General features: G+C 44.7%; 1 protein-coding gene across 1 annotated transcript in view; it reads left to right on the top strand.

Annotated features, from left to right (window-relative positions):
* Positions 1 to 23,341, top strand: part of LOC132823292 (myozenin-2) — a 41,058-nt gene that overhangs the window by 8,832 nt on the left and 8,885 nt on the right. Inside the window, exons 2-4 of the mRNA XM_060836949.1 lie at positions 7,921 to 8,033; positions 18,886 to 19,049; positions 22,268 to 22,445. Coding sequence (XP_060692932.1) covers positions 7,952 to 8,033; positions 18,886 to 19,049; positions 22,268 to 22,445 — 424 coding nt within the window. The 5' untranslated portion in view covers positions 7,921 to 7,951. The remainder of the gene's footprint in view (positions 1 to 7,920; positions 8,034 to 18,885; positions 19,050 to 22,267; positions 22,446 to 23,341) is intronic.

Below are 23,341 nucleotides of genomic sequence, written 5' to 3' on the forward strand. Positions count from 1 at the left end.
GCCCTGTCCCTCCATATGTGTTTTTTTAATTCTTTAATCACACACCTCTGGAGTAGGAAGAATGTGAGCCTTCTGGCTCCAGGGGTAGGGACACTACCACTGTACCAGAAAAGCCCTCTCCTACATCAAGAGTCCTATATCATGTGCTTTCATTTGTCTAACCAACTTCATGTGGAGGACCTTCTGAAAATCCAAATATCCTACATCCATCGACTCCTCTCTATCAACTTTATCACTAACATCCTCAACGAACATCACACATTTGTCAAACACAATTGCCCATTCGTACTTCCATGTTTTGTCTGATTAGATTATTTTTATCCAAATGTCTACTTATCGTGCCCTTTATGATAGATTGTCACATTTTCTCCATTGCTGATGTGATGCTGATGGGTCTGTCACTCACTCTTTTCTCTCTTGCTACTTTCTTCAATAGTGAGGTGACATTTGCTAGTTTCCAATCTGTAGGAATCACTCCAGAATCTTCAAAATTTTGGAAAATGGTCACAAATGCATTGACTAATGTGCTCGATACATCCTTCAAGACTCTGCTCATTAACACAGTGCTGTTTCTCACACTGCTCAATTAGCTGTGCTATTTCCTACATCACTGAAGTGTCTAGCTCAAACGTATTTAATTTCCTCTAAAATGCTGTAGTTGCAAAAGGCCCTATAAAAATTCAAATGAATTCAATTATTTATTTTAGTTTTCAGCTAAACATAGAAACTAGGAGGAGTAGTAGGCCATTCGGCCCTTCAAGCCTGCTCCATTGTTCAACATGACCACGGCTAATCATCAACTCTCTCCCCTGTTCTCTTTCTCCTTATACCCTTTGATCTCTTTAGCCCTAAGAATTACATCCAACTCCTTCCTGAAATCATTCAATGTTTTGGACACTTTCTATTGCAGAGAATTCCTCAGATTCACCACTCTTTTGGTGAAGAAATTTCTCCTTATCTCACTCCTAAATGGCCTACCCCACATTCTTAGATTGTGATTCCTATTTTTGATCTACTTGTCCATCAGGATCATTGTTCCTCCATTTACCCTGGCCAGACCTGTCAGATGTTTACAGATGTGTATGAGGTCTCCTTTTATTCTTCTAAACTCCGGTGAATATAATCCCATCTGGTCAAGTCTTTCTTCACACCTCAGTCCCACCATCCCAGGAATCAGTCTGGGAAACTTTTGATGAACTCCCTCCGTAGCCAGAACATCCTTCCTCAGATAAGGAGGAGACCAAAACTGCACCCAATTCCCCAGGTGACTTGGCTCCTTCCAAAGAACACGACACAGTCTCTTCCAATCGTAACATTTGATTTGAACACATGCACACCCAAAAATCATGAAGTGGGGGTTCTTTAATCCACTAGCAGATGTAGCCATAGGGATAGTCCATGAATTTTCCAAAACTCCAAAGATTCTGGAGTGGTTCCTGCAGACTGGAAGCCAGCAAATGTCACCCCACTATTTAAGAAAGGAGCAAGAGGTGAAGGCCTAGTGGTATTATCGCTGGTCTGTTAATCCGGAGACCCAGATAATGTTCTGGGGACCTGGGTTCAAATCCTGCCAGATGGTGGAATTTGAATTCAATAAAAAGCTGGAAATAAAAGGCCATTGCTGATTGTTGGGAAAACCCATTAAGGTTCGCCAGTGTTGATTAGGGAAGGAAATCTGCCATCCTTACCTGGTCTGCATCACCTGTGAGTCCAGAACCACGGCCATGTGGTTGATTCTTAACTGCCCTGTGGGCAATTAGGGATGGGCAATAAATACTGGCCTAACCAGCTGTGCCCTCATCTTGGAATGAATAAGAGGAAAGAGAGAGAGAGAGAGAGACAGACCCATCAGCCTTACAACAGCAATGAAGAAAATCTATCATTAAGGACATGACAAGTAGACATTTGGACATAAATAATCTGATTGAACAAAGCATGGATTAAAGATTGGCTACTGAACAGAAAATATCAAGTCGGAATAATGAATCATTCTCACGTTGCCAGTGTGGGATTAATGAATTACTGGAGGGATCATTACTGGGCCTCAGCTGTTTGCGATATTCATTTAAAATTCCAAATTTGCGGAAGACGCAAGGCTAAATTGGAACGTGTGTTGTGAGGAAGAAGTAACCCAGTTTCAGGAGGATTAGTATATGATTAGTGAGAGAGCATGAACACGGCAGACATAATATAATGTGTAAAAGTGAGACGTTATGCAGTTTGGTCAGAGGAATCTGACAAATACTTCTTCAATCTTGGGAGGTTGAAATGTACAAAGGGATCTAAATGACATTGTCAATAAGCCAGTGAAAGCTAACGTGCAGTTGCAGCTAGCTGATAGGAAGGCTAATGGAATGCTAACCTTTATGGTAAAGAGGATTTGAGTACAGGAGCAGTGAACTCTTACTTACAACGTACAGGAGCTTGTTCAGATCACAGCAGGAGTATTGTGGGCAGTTTCGGTTTTCCTATTTAAGAAATATTATTGCCTGAGAGCAAAAAGGATTCGCCAGACTTGTTCTGAGGATGGTGGGAATGTCCTATCAAGAGAGATTGGGCCTGTACTCCCTACTTTTGAGGAATGAGAAATGATCTCATGGAAACCAACAACTGACAAAGAGGGATTGGCAGGGTATATCACCATGAGGAATAGGAACTGGAGTAGGTCATTTGGTCCCTGCTCTGTCATTCAATCGGATCATGGCTGATCCAACATTCCTTAGGGCCACTTTTCCCCGTATTCCTTGATTTCCTGACTGATCAGTCTTAAATATACACACGGACTCTGCCCCCCCCACCCCCCCCCCCCCCCCACCCCAGCACTCTGTGGTGAGGAGTTCTAAATACTCACAACCCTCTGAGTAATGAAATTGCTCCTCATCTCAGCCTTCAATTTACAACCTTTTATTCTTAAAAGAAATCTCCTCACCAAGGTCTGAAATGAAGACCCTGTTTTTATTATAATTGTGAGCCTCTCAAGCTGTCCATACTTCCCCAGACCGTGACAAAGTATTTCCCAAGCAAAGGAGCACGTTTCGATGTGGGGTCACGCCTGTAATGTTGAGACTGTGACGGCAAAGTCTAAACTGCTTACACAGAGGCAGGGCCAAAATACACAGATGAAGATGAAACTTGCCCATTTCCAGTCGATTTGCAAAAAGAAAATTAAGGACAGAAATAAATACTAATCCCTCTTCAACATCAAAGATGGGAATGGCTGGTAATGTCAAAGTAAATTTATGGGTCCCGTTCTGGTCCTTATTTTGTACTTTGCTTACAGTGGGAAACATGAGCTGCCCTGAGGAAATCAATTGCACACAAGTGGTCTCGTCAGTTTGTTTGGAGAGTGAATATTGTCCTTGAAATTATCATTCAGCCTGCAGAAAGGGAACACAGTATAACTGCTGCAACAGCCATGATCTCGTTGAATGGCTGAGCAGCCTTGATGGGCTCCTATGTTGTAAAGTCTCGGCGTACACACCTCGAATGTTCCTGATTTCAGGGGACAAAATGGTACAATCCAGAAGCTGATCCCTATTCAGTGACCTCTGGTGGAAACTGCTACACAAAACCAAGTGATGGAGGAGGCGAAAGAGAGAACTGCAAATGCTGGAAATCAGAGTCTAGATTAGAGTGGTGCTGGAAAAGCACAGCAGGTCAGGCAGCATCCGAGGAGCAGGAAAATCGACGTTTCAGGCAAAAGCCCTTCCTGATGAAGCCCTCAGCAAGGGGCCCAGCAATCACTTCTCTAGCTTCCTACACAGTTTTTAGGTACACCTGATCCATCTTTGTGCGTTTCAAGACATCCAGCACTTCCTCCTCTGTAATATGGACATTTTTCAATATGTCACCATTTATTTCCCTACAGTCTATATCTTCCATGTCCTTCTCCACTGTAAACACTGATGCAAAATAATTATTTAGTATCTCCTCCATCCCCTGCGGTCCCACACAGAGGCTGCTTTGCTGATCTTCGAGGGGTCCTATTCTCTCCCTGGTTACCCTTTTGTCCTTAATGTATTTGTAAAACCTCTTTGGATTCTCCTTAACTCTATTTGCCAAAGCTATCACATGTCCCCTTTTGGCCCTCCTGATTTCCCTCTTAAGTATACTCCTACTGCCTTTACATTCTTCTAAGGATTCACTCGATCCATCCTGTCTATACCTGACATATGCTTCCTTCTTTTTCTTAACCAAACCCTCAATTTCTTTAGTCATCCAGCATTCCCTATACCTACCAGCCTTCACTACTGACAGGAATATACTTTCTCTGGACTCTCGTTATCTCATTTCTGAAGGCTTCCCATTTTCCAGCCGTCCCTTTACCTGCGAACATCTGCCTCCAATCAGCTTTCGAAAGTTCTTGCCTAAAACCGTCAAAATTAGCCTTCCTCCAATTTAGAACTTCAACTTTTAGATCTGATCTATCCTTTTCCATCAGTAATTTACAACTAATAGAATTATGGTCACTGGCCCCAAAGTGCTCCCCCACTGACACCTCAGTCACCTGCCCTGCCTTATTTCCCAAGATTAGGTCAAGTTTTGCACCTTCTCTAGTAGGTACATCCACATACTGAATCAGGAAATTTTCTTGTACACACTTAAGAAATTCCTCTCCATCTAAACCTTTAACAATATGGCAGTCCCAGTCTACGTTTGAAAAGTTAAAATCCTTTACCATAACTACCCTATTATCCTTACAGATAACTGAAATCGCCTAACAAATTTGTTTCTCAATTTCCAGCTGACTACTAGGGAGTCTATAACACAATCCCAGTTCCTCATTAGCACAGTGTATTGCGGTAAAGACAGACATATTGTCAAAAATGTTATCTCACACTCATCAGGACAGATGCAAAAATGCCAAATTTCAAAGTTAATGACAATTTATATTGTATAACAAACATGGTGGTAATTACTTAGTGAGTATACTCTGACTGCTCATTTGCCAGGAGGAATTCACCAGCAAATACAGACAGTACCTGAACAAGTTCCTTAATGCCTTCATAGGACCAGGCCCTGCTCTTGAAATTATGTAGCTTCTAGATTTTTGCTCTCTTGTTATCCACTCCTTTGTCTGTCCAACTGTTTTTCTCTCTCTTTTTGGGCTCTACCTCTCCCTATCTATTACCCCTTACCCCTCCCCCCATCCTATGTTCTGCGTAAAAAAACATTTTCCTTACAACCATCAGTCCTGAAGAAGGGCCAAAGACCTGAAATATTAACTCTGATTTCTCTCCACAGATGTTGCCAGACCCGCTGAGCTTTTCCAGCAATTTCTGTTTTTGCTTCGAGCTTTTACAAGTTTTGTATTCTTGCGTCTGTCCTGATAAGTGCAGAAAGGAAACCTTTGACAGCATATACCTTTTTTTCAGCAAGGATCTGTAAACTCAAACTCAGCCCCATCTTCTAATGCACTTATCCTCACAACAGAGTTATGTTCATTCATCAGCTTTATCAGGAGAGGATCCTGCACCTGTATTCCCTTGTGTTTCAAAGAACGCAAGGTGATCTCATTGAAATCTATAAAGTTTTCCCGGGCAGAGCTAATAGAGATAGGATGTTTCCACTGGGCAGGTGATTCTGTAAACAAGGGACATAACCTCAAAATAAGTGTCAGACCATTTAGGACTGAAATAAAAAGTACTTCTTCATTCAAATGGTGGTAAATCTCTGGAACTTTGTACCTAAAAGGGCTATATAAACTCAATCATTGAACAGGTTCGACACACCAATTAACAGATTTCTTGAAGATAGGGACATTGAAAGGTAAGGAGTTAGTGTAGGATAGTGACATCAGAGAATTGGCTATGATCTAATTCAATGGTGAGGCAGGTTCAATGGGCTGAATGGCCTTACCCATTAAACTATCTGTCAATGGTTCGATTTTAACTTTTCCATCCTTGTTTTCAAAGCCCTATGCAGCCTTGCACATTCTATCCACCCCAGCATGTCACTTTGGCCTTCAGAAGGCATGGATTGTTGTCACCTCTGGGTAGGACAGTGGCCCAGTGGTTAACACTACTGCCTCACAGCGCCAGGGACCCAGGTTTGATTCCAGCCTCGGGCAACTGTCTGTGTGGAGTTTGCACATTCTCCCAGTATCTGCGTGGGTTTCCTCCCACAATCCAAAGATGTGCAGGTTAGGTGGACTGCTGAAAAATGTGTTGCTGGAAAAGCACAGCAAGTCATGCAAGTGGCCTTATGCCCAAAACGTTGATACTCCTGCTCCTTGGATGCTGCCTGACCTGCTGCACTTTTCCAGCAACACATTTTTCAGCTCTGATCTCCAGCATCTGCAGTCCTCACTTTCTCCCAGGTTAGGTGGATTGGCCTAACTAAATTGCCCATTGTGTCCAGAGATGTATGGGTTAGGTGTATTAGCCATGGGAAATGTAGGATTATAGGGAAATGGGTCTGGGTGGGATGCACATCAGAGGATCAATGTGGGCTTGTTGGGCTGAATGGTCAGTTCCCACACTGTATGGATTCTGTGATTTAGGCATTCCTAAAATTCTGACCCTTGACCATTTCCATTTTACCTTTGACTACTGTGCCCTCAGTTTCCTGAGCTTGAACATTGGGCTCCTGCCTAAACACTCTCTGATACTCTCATCCCCTTTAAATTGCTTCTCAAACCAACCTCTCCTTTGATCACCTGTCCTTAATATCTCCTCACGTAACTCTGTGTCAAACTCTAAGTAATAATCGCTCTCGTGAAGCAGTTTGAGATGTTTTGCTGCGATTCAGGTGCTGTAAAAATGGCAGTCAGTGTTGAGAATGGATTACCCTTGATAGGCTTTGTATTTTCACTCTCCACTTCTGGTGTGATCTCTGCTGAGAATCAGCCATCAACTAAAGATGGTCTTTATTTGGTCTTAGCCAAGTGCCACTGCTTGACAGATAACAACGAGTGTCCGAGTGTTCAGCTTGGTACAGGGAACATCCAACAAGGTAGGACAAGAACAAACTCAAAGTGTCCCTCTGCCCTATAATGGGTCACGGCAGAAAACTTGAGTATTGGAGGTAGACCAGAGAAGATTCAATTGGCTGATCCAAGGTATGGAGGGATTTTCCTATGAAGAGAGATTGAACAGTTTGTGTTTGAACCTTTTGGAGGTCAGAATGAGAGGCAACCGGATCGAAATGTAAAAGATTCTGAGGGGGCCTGACAGAGCAGATGCAGAGAGGTTGATTCCGTTTGTGGAGAGTCTAGGACCAAACGGTGTAATCACAGAATAGGGAGTCACATATTTAAGGTAGAGATGAGGAATTTCTTCTCTCAGAGTTAAAAATCACACAACACCAGGTTATATTCCAACAGGTTTATTTGGAAGCACTAGCTTTCGGAGAATTGCTCCTTTGGCAGGTAGCTCATGGGGCAGGATCATAGGACACAAAATTGATAGTAAAAGATCAAAGTGCCACACAACTGCTGCGATGTATTGAACAAACCGAGATTGCTGTTAAGTCTTTAATCACTTAGAATGGGGTTGCAGGTTTCAGATCATTAATATATAAATCTCGGAACTTCTTTCAAGTCACATTTCCAAGGTGGGGGTGGGGGGGATGAGAGAAAGAGAGACAGACAGACAGAGAGAAAGAGTGAGAGAGAGATTTGACATTCTGCTCCTAACCATATGTACATTGAAAGTTCTGTAAAGTGATACAGGGCTTTTAGTCATGAAAATAGACCATCTGAGTTTAGAACTGTCTCTGTATTATTCTGAGCTACATTAGATTTACAGAGATTCAATCCAGTTATAACTGAGAGCTGGGGGGGACTTGCATTTTGGAGATTTCCCTATGGTAAGATATTGCCTCTGAGCATAAGCTGGGCGAGAGGTGAGATGTCGAATAGACTTTATGTCTGGAACCAATTTGTCAGCCAACATCTTCCATTGACTTTCTTGTCTCCAGATTCTCGTCGCTGGACAAACCGAGGGCTATCATGTCGTCATATGCTGCACTGATTAAGGAAAGAAAGGAAATGGCATCAGCCATTGCCCGCGAAGCCCACGGGGAGATGGAAGGTAAGGGTCTCGTCCTTCGAATTTCTCCATCTCTGCTCCTCCCCAAACTGGTACAATCCAGAGTGTCACTGTTTGAAGAGTAGGAGGGTGGAGAGGAGAGGGGAAGGACCTACCATGCAGCAATACTAAAGGGGGCAGAGGAGGAGGAGAACCTAGGGGTAGCAATGCACACCTTGTTAAAGGTGGCAAGACAAGGAGAGAGAACAATAAGTAAAACATACAATGTTCTCAGCTTTATTAATAGGGCACAGAGTAAGAGGAAGGAGGTGACACTGAACTTGTACAAGACCCTTGAGGATTGGGAACAGTCCTGGGCCCCACGTTACAGGAAAGATGTGAACACACTGGAGAGAGTGCAGAAGCGATTACAACAATGGTTCCAGGAATGAGGAACTTCAGTTTGAGGATAGATTGAAGAATTTGCAACCGAGTGGAGATGGGTTCAGAAAAGACTTACAAGGATGTTGCCAGGGTTACAGGGTTTGAGCTATAGGGAGAGGCTGAATAGGATGGGATTGTTTTCCCTGGAGTGTCAGAGGCTGAAGGGTGACCTCAAAGAAGTCTCTAAAATCATGAGGGGCATGGATAGGGGAGACAGACAAGGTCTTTTCCTTGGGCAGTCCAAAAATAGAAGGCATAGGTTTAACGTACGAGGGGAATGATTTAAAAGGGACTTGAGGGGCAACGTTTTCACACAGAGGGTGGTACGTGTGTGGAATGAGCTGCCAGAGGAAGTGATGGAGGCTAATACAATTATAACATTTAAAAAGCATCTGGATGGATATATGAATATAAAGGATTTTGAGGGATATGGGTCAAGTGCTGGTAAATGGGACTAGATTAGATTAGATTAGATTACTTACAGTGTGGAAACAGGCCCTTCGGCCCAACAAGTCCACACCGACCCACCGAAGCGCAACCCACCCACACATTTACCCCCTACATATACCCCTTACCTAACACCACGGGCAATTTAGCATGGCCAATTCACCTGACCCGCACATCTTTGGACTGTGGGAGGAAACCGGAGCACCCGGAGGAAACCCACGCAGACACGGGGAGAACGTGCAAACTCCACACAGTCAGTCGCCTGAGGTGGGAATTGAACCCAGGTCCCTGGCGCTGTGAGGCAACAGTGCTAACCACTGTGCCACCGTGCCGCCCAAATTGGTTTAGGATATTTGGTCAGAGTGGATGAGTTGGACCAAAGGGTCTGATTCCATGCTGTATGACTCTGTGACTCTATCTGATTGAGGTTTCTCCTTGTGTGCCATAACAATTCTATGATTCTGGGTCATCAGTGAGGAAGGAACAGGGTGTGTTCAGGTTTTGAGCGTGAGGACAGAGGGCTTGTTGACTGGGTTACTTAGGAAGCCGGATGTGACATTAGAAGGCTATGAAAATGCAGGAGTTGTCCAAAAACCCTGAACGTTTCACCATGTTTGTTTACCGGCTACAATGGGGCCTCAGAGAGTAGTCCAATAAACCACACTCACAAATGGAACAGAAATCAAGAATTTAATGGGACTTCACAAAATTTTGCATTTAGCCCAGTTTCCATGCAGCCACTGCTGCTTCAGAGTCCATGACACCAAATTCCTGACTCATGATTCCACAATCCACAGAGCTTTTGGGATGATAAACGTCTTGAAGGAGTTAGATATGGTTCTTGTGTCTATGGGGATCAAAGTGTGTGGGGTGAAAGTGAAAACCAGGGATTGCGATGGATGATCATCCATGATTATATTGAATGGCGAGGCAGGCTGGATGGACCGAATGGCCTCCTCTTTTTCTAGGTTTCTACGTTGGGGAAGACCTGCTCCAGGCTCATCTCCTGGAGTTAATGGTTCACTCTGAGGTGTTTCCTGACAATAAGAAGTTGGAAATTAGATTACTTACAATGTGGAAACAGGCCCTTTGGCCCAACAAGTCCACACCGCCCCTCTGAAGAGCAATCCACCCAGACCCATTCCCCTACACCTAACACAGTTTAGCATGGCCAATTCACCTAACCTGTAGGACTGTGGGAGGAAACCGGAGCACCTGGAGGAAACCCACGCAGACACGGGGAGAATGTGCAAACTCCACACAGACAGTTGCCTGAGGCGGGAATTGAACCCGGGTCCCTGGCGCTGTGAGGCAGCAGTGCTAACCACTGTGCCAATGTGCCACCCGTGGGGAATGTTTCATGTTAACCCTGTGTCACAGACACAGCTGAAGGAAGAGGCTATTCAGCCCATCAAGTTAGTTCCACCATTCAATTGGATCCATGGCAGATCTTTTACCTCAACACCACTTCTAATAAATAGCCAGCTCTTTATTCTGAGATGACGTACCCTGGACCTTCAGTAGCCAGTACAGCCTTATTCTAATATAACGCTTTAGTTCTGTCCCCATGCAATTCTGAGTTATAAGAAAATCACATAATAGCAGTTTAAACCAATGGGACCAGAATTGCATTATAGCCAGTACAGTAAGGAAAGTTTGCTTTCTACAAATAATGGTCTAAATTCTTCAATCACATTATAGCCAATTTGCGTTGAAGAAACATAATTTATAGCAGAACTGACTGTAGCTCTAACCAGGAACTTTGCTGTTGAAGTTTAAATAAGCTCAAACCACCTGCTAGAGATACTCCTGTCACAAGAGGGTGTCTAGATGATGCAAAGAAAGTCAATGTTTAGGTGTTCCAAGTGGCTGGAAACTTGACAGCCGCTGAATTGGGAGCTGAACCCACAAGTATCTGAATCGGAGGCTGGAATGGTACCGAGCTGAGGCCCTGCTGGGAGGGTGCAGTGGGTAACTGCATTTGTCACCTGAGAACACGTTTTGGAAGGCAATTTCAACATGTACTGGCAGGACCAAGGGCATTGGGAACGTCAGCCAGACTGTTGAGATACCAATGGAGCAGCGATACACATCTGGAGACACATCTGTCAGTTATAGACATTGCAGAGAAAACCAGGCCAAGTCTAATGTTTGTACAACACTGACTTCCCACATTAGATAATTGTAAAGAACATTAACATCTCCCTCTGCACTTACCCTTCCCATGCTCTACTGCTGCAGTGTTCCGACTTGACAGCTCCTACGATCTATTTTATTTATTTGTTTTGATTGGCAGCCATAGCTGCTGGTTAACTGGGAGGCTTTGGATTTAATGCAAAGTATTAGAATCATTTGTGACATTTAGTTTAGAAAAGAACAGAAGAGGCTCTTGTGGTAATGTCCCCTACCCCTGGACTGGGAGGCCGGCTGCTGCAGAGGTGTGTAATAACATCTCTGTTCAGGCTGATTAGAAAAATATATCAAAAGGAACAGAATTTGGACGATGTAAAATGAAACAAAACAACTATAATACACAACAGGGGAGAGGAGATGGCTGTGTAGAATTGGGTGTAGACTGGGTTGTCACAAAAACAATGTGAAAGCAGGAATGCTATGATTATATTGATCTTTATTCTAAGTCTATAAGAGTGAAGGGATCTAACAGCAACTAGCTGGAGAACTGTGTCGTTATTGTCTCTGTCTCCCTGAGGATGCTGAATGTACCTTAAAGAAGAAGCAGAAAACCGGTCCATTTGTTGAGTCTTGAATTTCGAGGCTTCTTCCACTTGTGAGATTGAGTCACATTGGCCAATGTACTTTGGGGAGGTGCTGGTCTAGTGACATTATCACTGGGTTATTAAACTATAAATCCAAGGGCACCTGGATCCAAAACCTTCATATTGCAGTTGAAGAAATTTGAACTCAATAAAACTCAGGGATTTTAGTCCGATGATGAGCATGAAACTGTTCCTGATGGTCAGAGGAAAACCCATTAGCTCCACTAATGCCCTTTAGGGAAGGAAAGGCTGCTATCCTTACCTGGTCTGGCCTACACGTGACTCCAAACTCACAGCAATGTGGTTGATTCTTAACTGCCCACTGGCAGTTCCAGTCAGCAACAGCTGTATCCTGTGAATGAACAAGAAAAACATACTCCCTGGAGAGTACTCTCCCCCAGCCCAACCCCAGTGCTCTGCTTTATCAGCTTCCCCTGCATCAGGCTGCAGTGATAGCTCCTTCGATCATGGATGGTGCCTGATTAAGGCCGGAGCCTGGGCATGGGTTTTTTTTTAACATGGAGAAGCTGATTATACTGCGGCTAACTCACCAACCTGACCAACCACAAAACTCTCCCGCCCCGACACAATCAGATCCACAGATTGTCAATCAGCCTGTTAGGATACACCCTCCTAAGCCATCAGCTGCTCAGGAGAGATGTGAACCCTGTGCTTCTGGCCCAGAGGCAGGGGCAGTGCAGTACGAAAGCTTTGGACGTTGGATCAAAAATCTCCTTTCATTCAGAGCAGTGCTCCCTTTCAGGGCCACAGTTAGTTGGAACTTGCGTTAGATGTTGCAACAGGAATGGTTAATATTAGAAATTGTATTTTGGGTTCCACCCAGTCTAACAATGGCAGAGGGCTCTGGGTGAATGATTGAGAAGCCTACCTCAAAATCCCAGTCAGATCAGACGTGTCACCTTGGTACCTAAAAGCCTTAATAATTATGTCCCTGTGTAATTTGTACATTTTGGTATCATGTAATAAACTACATCTTGTTAAGGGAAATGCTTCTTCCTGTAAAGACATACCAGTGGTTCATTCTCTATCACTGTTACTGAAACAGGTCTAAAGTTCCAATATAAAAGGAAGAGTGCTATTAGAGACGAGTGAGTAGAGAAGGGGCTGTGGGGTACAGCATCACCCTAAACTATGTTCCTTTGGTTTAGCAAGTTTCCGTTCCCTTCTATAAAGCTTCTGTTAACAATCAGTTTGTGGTTTTGTTTTGTTACAGTGGTGCAGATGGGGGGCTGTTCAACCTAGTTTGGGGCAGCACGGTGGCTCAGTGGTTAGCACTGCTGCCTCACAGCACCAGGGACCCGGGTTCGATTCCAGCCTCGGGTGACTGTCTGTGTGGAGTTTGCGCGTCCTCCTTGTGTCTGTGTGGGTTTACTCTGGTTTCCTCCCACAATCCGAAAGAGGTGCAGATTAGGGTGGATTGGCCTTGTTAAATTGCCCATTGTGTTCATGGATGTGTAGGTTCGATGCATTAGTCAGGGGTAAATGTAGGGGAATCAGTCCGAGTGGGATACTCTTCAGAGGATTGGTGTGGACTTGCACACTGTAGGGATTCTATAATTCTAATTTTTGTTGCCATAATGGAGTCAAAAGGAGGAGTGACTGCAGTATGTGACAAGCAGATAGATGTTGGTCTCACAAAATGGGCAAACACTATCCAGGCACATTGCTGGATCCACTGCTCTATACTCACCCAGCCACCAGCATGGGCCACATCAGGTTACATGGCACTAAATAGGCAAATGAGGAGGGAACATGAGGTTAGTGTACCTCCCCTTCAATAAGACGGGTTCTAAGGAGAAACTAGTGTTAAAGCAAAGGCCCCCAACTGCAACCCTTTAGAACTACTGGATTCTGGGTAATCCAAGATGGAGGACGGGAAAAATTTCTGACTGTAAGAGCTGCTCCTTTTTTTGAGGAGAGAGAGAGAGAGAGAGAGAAAAAACCTGCACAGTTACCGCCTTTGCTGTTTTTGAATCCATGTGTTGCTGGACATCGGAGTGCGTCTGGGAAAATCAACAACTAGTGAAATTCACAACTAATCTTGGAGGAACTGTTGGTCGAAGTTCACAGCACAGAATCAGATAAGTTAATCGTTGTTTTAAGTCTGTCCAAGAGAAAGGCTGCAGTAGTGAGTATAGTGGATTCTTTCTTGATTATATGTTTTTGGAGATAAGTCTCTTGATTAAACTTAAAATATAAGCATAACTATTAATGTAACCTGGGGCAGTGTTTTGTAGAGGAATAAGACAGTGTTATTTTCTGGGTCTGTAGATTGTGAAGGAGCAAAAATGGCCTTTGCAGTGATATGTACTTCTTGTCAGATGTGGGCGTTTAAAGAGAGTTTAAGGATTACTGCGGATTATATCTGCCATAAATGCTGTTGGATGTGAATCTTATCAGATCAAGTAGATTGGTTGGAGACACAGTTAGAAGCGATGAGGAAATTGCAACAGCAACAGTATGTGATGGATGGCAGTTATAGGAAGGGGGGAAACTCTCAGATACAGTCACACAGATGGGTTAACTCCAGGAAGGGTAAGAGAGGTTGGCACCTAGGGCAGGAGTCTTTTGTGGATATACCCATTTCAAACAGGTATGCTGTTTTGGAAAATTTGGGGGGTGATGGATTCTCAGGAGAACGTAGCACGAACAGCCATGTTTCTGGTATTGAGACTGGCTCTAATGCAACGAGGGGTACGTCGGCTTCCAAGAAATCAATTATGTTAAGGGATTCTGTGGTCAGAGGTACAGACAGACGTTTCCGTGGCCAGCAGAGAAAAGGCAGAATGGTGTGTTGTTTCCCTGGTGCCAGGATCAAGGATGTCTCAGAGAGGGTGCAGAAAGTTCTCACGGGGGAGAGGGGCCAGCAGGAAGTCATTGTCCACATTGGAACCAACGATATAGGAAGGGAAAAGGTTGAGATTCTGAAGGGAAATTACAGAGAGTTCGGCAGGAATTTAAAAAGGAGGTCCTCGGGGGTAGTAATATCTGGATTACTCCCAGTGCTACAAGCTAGTGAGGGCAGGAATAGGAGGATAGAGCAGATGAATGCATGGCTGAGGAGCTGGTGTATGGGAGAAGGATTCACATTTTTGGATCATTGGAATCTCTTTTGGGGTAGAAGTGACCTGTACAATAGGACGGATTGCACCTAAATTGGAAGGGGACTAATATACTGACAGGGAAATTTGTGAGAGTTGCTTGGGAGGATTTAAACTAGTAAGGTAGGACCCAGGGAGATAGTGAGGAAAGAGATCAATCTAAGACTGATACAGTTGAGAACAGAAGTGAATCAAACATCAGGGCAGGCAGGGACAAGGTAGGACAAATAAATTAAACTGCATTTATTTCAATGCAAGGGGTCTAACAGGGAAGGCAGATGAACTCAGGGCATAGTTAGGAACATGGAACTGGGATATCATAGCAATTACAGAAACATGGCTCAGGGATGGGCAGGATTGGCAGCTTAATGTTCCAGGATACAAATGCTACAGGAAGGATTGAAAGGGAGGCAAGAGAGGAGGGGGAGTGGCATTTTTGATGAGGGATAGCATTGCAGCTGTGCTGAGGGAAGATATTCCCGGAAATACATCCAGGGAAGTTATTTGGGTGGAACTGAGAAATAAGAAAGGGATGGGCACCTTATTGGGATTGTATTATAGACCCCCCCCCCAATAGTCAGAGGGAAATTGAGAAACAAACTTGTAAGGAGATCTCAGCTATCTGTAAGAATAATAGGGTCGGGGATTTTAACTTTCCAAACATCGACTGGGACTGCCATAGTGTTAAAGGTTTAGATGGAGAGGAATTTGTTAAGTGTGTACAAGACAATTTTCTGATTCAGTATGTGGATGTACCTACTAGAGAAGGTGCAAAACTTGACCTACTCTTGGGAAATAAGGCAGGGCAGGTGACTGAGGTGTCAGTGGGGGAGCACTTTGGGGCTAGCGACCATAATTCTATTCGTTTTAAAATAGTGATGGAAAAGGATAGACCAGATCTAAAAGTTGAAGTTCGAAATTGGAGAAAGGCCAATTTTGACAGTATTAGGCAAGAACTTTCGAAAGCTGATTGGAGGCAGATGTTCATAGGTAAAGGGACGGCTGGAAAATGGGAAGCCTTCAGAAATGAGATAACAAGAATCCAGAGAAAGTATATTCCTGTCAGGTGAAAGGGAAGGCTGGTAGGTATAGGGAATGCTGGATGACTAAAGAAATTGAGGGTTGGTTCAGAAAAAGAAGGAAGCATATGTCAGGCACAGACAGGATAGATCGAGTGAATCCTGAGAAGAGTATAAAGAAAGTAGGAGTATACTTAAGAGGGAAATCAGGGGGGCAAAACGGGGACATGAGATAGCATTGGCAAATAGAATTAAGGAGAATCCAAAGGGTTTTTACAAATATATTAAGGACAAAAGGGTAACTAGGGAGAGAATAGAGCCCCTCAAAGATCAGCAAGTCGGCCTTTGTGTGGAGCCACAGAAAATGGAGGAGATACTAAATGAATATTTTGCATCAGTATTTACTGTGGTAAAGGATATGGACGATATAGACTGTAGGGAAATAGATGGTGACATCTTGCAAAATGTCCATATTACAGAGGAGGAAGTGCTGGATGTCTTGAAACTGTTAAAGGTGGATAAATTCCCAGGACCTGATCACGTGTACCCTAGAACTCTGTGGGAAATTAGAGAAGTGATTGTTGGGCCCCTTGTTGAGATATTTATATCATCGATAGTCACAGGTGAGATGCCGGAAGACTGAAGGTTGGCAAACGTGGTGCCACTGTTTAAGAAGGGCGGTAAAGACAAGCCAGGGAACTATAGACCGGTGAGCCTGACCTCGGTGGTGGGCAAGTTGTTGGAGGGAATTCTGAGGGACAGGATGTAAACATATTTGAAAAGGCAAGGACTGATTAGGGATAGTCAACATGGCTTTGTGCGTGGGAAATCATGTCTCACAAACTTGATTTTTTTGAAGAAGTAACAAAGAAAATTGATGAGGGCAGACCAGTAGATGTGATCTATATGGACTTCAGTAAGGCGTTGGACAAGGTTCTCCATGGGAGACTCATTAGCAAGGTTAGATCTCATGGAATACAGGGAGCACTAGCCATTTGGATACAGAACTGGCTCAAAGGAAGAAGACAGAGGGTGGTGAGGGTTGTTTTTCAGACTGGAGGCCTGTGACCAGTGGAGGGACACAAGGATCGGTGCTGGGTCCTCTACTTTTTGTCATTTACATAAATGATTTGGATGCGAGCATAAGAGGTACAATTGGTAAGTTTGCAGATGACACCAAAATTGGAGGAGTAGTGTACAGCGAAGAGGGTTACCTCAGATTACAACAGGATCTGGACCAGATGGACCAATGGGCTGAGAAGTGCAGATGGAGTTTAATTCAGATTATTGTGAGGAGCTGCATTTTGGGAAAGCAAATCTTAACAGGACTTATACACTTAATGGTAAGGTCCTAGGGAGTGTTGCTGAACAAAGAGACCTTGGAGTGCAGGTTCTTAGGTCTTTGAAAGTGGAGTCGCAGGTAGATAGGATAGTGAAGAAGGCGTTTGGTATGCTTTCTTTTATTGGTCAGAGTATTGAGTACAGGACTTGGGAGGTCATGTTGCGGCTGTACAGGACATTGGTTAGGCCACTGTTGGAATATTGCGTGCAATTCTGGTCTCCTTCCTATCGGAAAGATGTTGTGAAACCTGAAAGGGTTCAGAAAAGATTTACAAGGATGTTGCCAGGTTTGGAGGCTTTGAGCTACAGGGAGAGGCTGAACAGGCTGGGGCTGTTTTCCCTGGAGCGGCGGAGGCTGAGGGGTGACCTTATAGAGGTTTACAAAATTATGAGGGGCATGGATAGGATAAATAGGCAAAGTCTTTTCCCTGGGGTCGGGGAGTCCAGAACTAGAGGGCATAGGTTTAGGGTGAGAGGGGAAGGATATAAAAGAGACCTAGAGGGCAACTTTTTCACACAGAGGGTGGTACGTGTATGGAATGAGCTGCCAGAGGATGTGGTGGAGGCTGGTACAATTGCAACATTTAAGAGGCATTCGGATGGATATATGAATAGGAAGGGTTTGGAGGGATACGGGGCGGGTGCTGGCAGGTGGGACTAGATTTGGTTGGGATATCTGGTTGGTATGGACGGGTTGGTCCGAAGGGTCTGTTTCCAGGCTATGCATCTCTATGACTCTACTGGGTCTTACACACATAAAAACAAAGTTCCATGGATGCTGAAAGTTTGAATCAAACAGAGAGAATGCTGGAGAAACTCAGCAGGTCTGGCAGCAGCTGTAAACAGAGAAAGCAGAGTTAAAGTTTCGAGTCTGGTATCACTCTTTATCAGAACTGGCTGACTTGCTGAATTTCCCCCAGCATTTTCCATTTGGGCTCCTAATGAATGGGCCTGATGTTGACTCTGAACAGGTGGGTGTGCATTGAGTTGGCTGAAATCTCTCCCAAATCATTTCTAAAAGATAAGATGCTTTACAACAAATGGATATTGGCGCAAAGTCAGAAAGACGCATTGGGAAAAAGGGTCAGATATTGTTGTGTGAAAACATAAATAGGGGGTGAGCAGGGATGTGGAGCTGTAAAATTATGCAGGATTTGTTAAAGACAAAACCTGTTCCTCTAAACCATTTATTCCTCAGTGTCCCTGTACCACCACCACCTTCCAGTAGCCAGCCACTTTAATCCCTCTTCCCACTTTCCCAGCGACATGTCCATCCTTGGCCTCCTCCACTGTCAGAGTGAGGCCAAACACAAACTGGAGGAACACCACCCGATATTTCACCTGGGGAGCTTACAGCCCAATGGCCTCAATATTGACTTCATTGGCTTCAAAGTCCTCGTCCCCCAGTCTTCTCCCATGTCTCCTCCCCCTCACCTCCCTGACCTGCCCTAACCTGTCCATCTTCCCACTCATCTAACCACTCCACCCTTCCCACTGACCAATCACAATAACCCCCTACCTGCATCCACCTATCTCCATCCCACCTACCCTTGCCCAATCCCGACTTCCTCTATTTACTTCTGGGCTCCCACCCCCGCCCCAGTCCTGAGGAAGGCTTTCGGCCCGAAACGTTGACTCCCTCTCCCACCTCCTGCCTGACCCGCTGTGCCCTTCCAGCCTCACATGCATTGACTCTGTCCCTGTACATTGTCTGGTGTTTTGTTTTATTTCCCACCCCCCGCTACCCTCTCCCCCCGACATGAAGAGGTGCCTCACCTGGATCTGGGGAAGAAGGTCAGTGTTCCTCAGGATGTGATGATGGAAGAGCTCGCACTACTTGCCAACAAAGGCTCCAAGATGTTCCACATGCGGCAGAAGAGGGTTGACAAGTTCACTGTGGAAGGGACCCCAGGAGCTCAGGCTCGGGTGGTGAGTACAATGTCGCTGCTAATGCAAGTATTAACCCCCTCCCATCATGCCAAATGGGGTGGCAGAGTAAAGCTTCCGTGATGTTGAATTCCGTCCAATTCTGAGGGAGGTCGCTGGGGTTGGACAGATAGCCATTGGAAAGAATGGAACTGACAGTCTCTCAATGGGGGTTTGTCTCTATTGCTATGATCCCCGTGGGCAACGATACATTTTAGAAAGAAATCCGTATTTCCAATAGCTGACTCAAAGTATTACCTGTCAAAGAGTGTGGTGCTGGGAAAGCACAGCAGGTCAGGCAGCATCCGAGGAGCAGGAGAATCAACGTTTCAGGCAAAAGCCCTTCATCCTGAACACAGTCATAAACAGCAGGTCCATAGGAATGTTATATTTTAGGTTTGTGTCTTTAATTTAGGGTTGGACAGAGGAATGGAACGAGGAATGTGGCCTTCCCTGAATTCTGCCTGACAAGTCGGAGTGATTTGGCTGTTAAAGATTAAGGGGAGGGGAGGGAGGAGGACAATGTAGATTGTTTTGCTGGCAGGAAGCTACAGGATATTATGCACACTTGTGAAAAAATGACCAAGACTTAGAAATGCCAGCTCTGGGGAAGCACCAATATAAATGTCAGCTCCTGATGAAGGGCTTATGCACAAAACGTCGACTCTCCTGCTCCTCGGATGCTGCCTGACCTGCTGTGCTTTTCCAGCACCACACTTTTGACTCTGATCTCCAGCATCTGCAGTCCTCACTTTCTCCTAGAAGGATCGCATGTCAAGATTCCAAGTTTTAAGACTATTACTGCAATAGGGCAACCGAAACCAACGTTCCACTGTTAAAACAACGGAATATCTCACTCCAAGGCTGTATTTTTCTGAAGTGAACATTTCATTCTCCAGAATGAGGGTTTCTGGGGGCTTGCTTTGTTATTCACCAACCAGCTAATTCCTCAACTAACTCTCACAGAGATCTCTTCCTGTACCCAAATTTAGGTGAGAATTTCAGACTTGTTCAAAACCTCACAAATACTTACACTTCTGAGCTCTGTGTCTCCCACACAGATTTTACTTGTCGATCTACAAGACCAGCATTTTCCCTGCTTAAGCTGCCTCTATCTTTCCCTGCTATCTCTTTTCTGCTACCTCTCTCTCCCTCTACCTCTCTCTCTCTCTCGTTACTTCTGTCCGTTTCTTGCAGACTGCCTGTATCTGTGAGATTCAATGATATTTAAGGAAAATCGTAACCTGATCCTATATTTTCTTCCTGTGAACTCTCAAAACTCATCTCCATGGTGGCATGAATTGCATGGATCTTGTATCCAGGTAGAAATGTTAATCATCCTTTAATAATACCACCCAAACTCCATTCTTCTAGAATTAAACAGATAACATAAGGTGTAATCATTTACAAAAGTGGCATTTCTAAGTCCTGGTCATTTTTTTACAAGTGTGCATAATATCTTGTAGCTTCTTGCCAGTAAAACAGAGTACATTGTCCACCTCCCTCCCCTCCCCTTAATCTTTAAAATCCAAATCACTCTGACTTGTTGTCAGGCAGAATTCAGGGAAGGCTGCATTCCTCTGTCCAACCCTAAATTAAAGACACAAACCTAAAATATGACATTCTTATAAATACCGTGTTTGTAACACTGGGCATCAGCAAAGTGCCTACTTTTACAATGAAATTCACCTGTAACTGAATTACGACAGTTTTAATCTGTGCAGACAAATCTCCTCGACTGTGCTCCCTTCGAGGTATGTCCACCCAAACCTGTGCTTTCATCTTCACAGAGTTCCACCCAAACAACAAAAGAATCCAAAAGTTCATATTTTTTCTCATGCACTGCGTAGGTCTACACACATTGGACAAAGCACAGCCGAACTCACCTGATACCAGATGTATGAAGAATTCTAGAGTTTGATAGCCTTTCAAGACCTTTATTTTTTTAAAAAAACACATTTATCGGTGCTTCCATTAAACTGAACCAAAGTGCTCAGTCTGGGTGCAACTGAAATGTTTATGGGTCCATAACTTCCCAATGTTCACAGATTGGACTGAGAAGTTGGATTTGCCTCTGCTCTGTGTCATAATGAAAGACAAATAGCAGGGGCAGAGGGTGAGAGTTTGCCCCCAGCAGGGTATCTGACAAGATGCAGTGGGCTTGGGTTATCCTTCACAACATAGAAAGAATAGACGCGGCTGCTGCAGTGTGGAAGAATCCAACATAGAATTACTGCAGCTCACTGTCTAATGTATAAATGTCATAGTCATGGGAATACCAGTGTCTGGGCTAACACTGAGCTGTTAGATAACAGCTGAATGGCACAGTGGCTCAGTGGTTAGCACTGCTGCCTCACAGTGCCAGGGACCTGGGTTCAATTCCAACCTTAGGCAATCGTCTGTACAGAGTTTGCACATTCTCCCTGTGTCTGCATGGGTTTTCTTCCACAGTCCAAAGGCATGGAGGTGAGGTGGATTGGCCATGCTGAATTGTGCAGGCTATGTGGATTGGCCATGGGAAATGTGGAGTTATTTAGATAGAATGGGGGAGGCTGAATCTGACTGGGATGCTCTTCAGAGGGTTAATACAGACTCAATGGGCTGAACAGTCTCTTTTTGCACTGTGAGGATCTTATCAATCATTCAAGCACATACTAGGAAATTGTAGGCCGGTAAGTGCATCTTGAGAGAAAGAAAATTGCAGATGCTGGATATCAAGGTGGACAGGCAGGAGGCTGGAAGAACACAGCAAGCCAGACAGCATCAGGAGGTGGAGAAGTCAACGTTTCAGGTGTAACCCTTCTTCAGGACTGGGTGTGGGTGTGAGCGTGGGGGGAGCTGTAGATAAAGGGGGTGGTGGGGAGGGGGGGAGGGGGGGAGGGGGGTGGTGGGACCAGGGTGGTGAGGTAGGGCTAGGTGAACACAGGTAGAGGGTACAACCTGGTTGGCCATTGGGAAGAATGAATCCGATTGATGGTTGGGAGGGGGGAAGGGAGTTGGGGGAATGGGAATGGGAATGGGAAGGGGGGAGGGAGGTTATTTGAAATATGACAGAGCAGAATCGAGAGGCTGAATGGCTTCCAAGTGTTCCAATGTTCATCTGAAACAAGCCAGTGTTGAGTTATTATTTCTGGTTTGGTTCCGTGCTGCTGCGACGCGATGCAGCTCATAAAACCATTGATTAAGCCCCCAGGATCTGATACTGTCCTCCTCCTGTGCAGAATGTCAATGGAACAGTCCCTCAGGAGGAGGGAGGGAAGGAAAACTACAGGTCGGAAATCTATATCACAAAAGCTGGCTCGAAAGGGCCTGGGCCAGCCGTTGCCCCGAAACCCTTCGGAAAACTGTCTGCAGCCAAGAACATCAATGTCATTCTGAACCCCAGCATCATTGCCCCTGGTAAGTGTCTCCCTAATGATGCCATCGAAAGGAAGGATTCTACTTTCTGGTTTTGTCTGACCTTTAACGTCTAACCTCTGCTCTGTCACTGTCTTGCCTGGTTTTGCTGCCACTTTCTGATAACAATTGCACAGGCCCGGGGCCCTTCTCTCTTGAACAGAGATGGGCAGCGGGACCGATAGAGGTCATTAAAATCCCAACGGGATTCCAAGGGTTAAACATGACAAAGGTGCTTCCAGGTGCTCCCGTAAAGATGAGACAGTCACTACTGTCAGACTGATTCCTGAGGTGACAGGACTGACATGTGAAGAGAGACATGATCAGTTAGAACTAAATTCACCGCAGTTTTGGAAGAATAAGGTGTCTCTCAGAAAATGGGATAAAATTCTAACGGGACTAGACAGGGTCAGTGCAGGAAAGATAGTTCCAATAACCAGGGATTTCAGAGCCAGGGGTTACGGTCTAAGGATACAGGGTAGGTCACTTAGGACTGAGGTGAAAGGGTTCAGAAAGGATTTACAAGGATGTTGCCAGGGTCGGAGGGTTTGAGCTGTAGGGAGATGTTGAAATGGCTGGGACTGTTTTCCCTGGAGTATTGGAAGCTGAGGGGTGACCTTATAGAGGTTTAAAAAATCATGAGAAGCATGTAAGGGATAAATAGGTGAGGTCTTTTCCCTGGGGTGGGGGAGTCCAAACTAGAGGGTTTAAGGTGAAAGGGGAAAGAGTTAAAAGGGACGTAAGGGGCAACTTTTTCACGCAGAGGGTGCTATGTGTATGGAATGAGCTGCCAGAGGGAGTGGTGGAGGCTGGTACAATTACAACATTTAAAAGGCATCTGGATGGGTATATGAATAGGAAGAGTTTAGAGGGGTATGGACCAAGTGCTGGCAAATGGG

This window comes from Hemiscyllium ocellatum, chromosome 16 (genome assembly GCF_020745735.1).
Source record: "Hemiscyllium ocellatum isolate sHemOce1 chromosome 16, sHemOce1.pat.X.cur, whole genome shotgun sequence".
Classification (NCBI taxonomy): Eukaryota; Metazoa; Chordata; class Chondrichthyes; order Orectolobiformes; family Hemiscylliidae; genus Hemiscyllium; species Hemiscyllium ocellatum.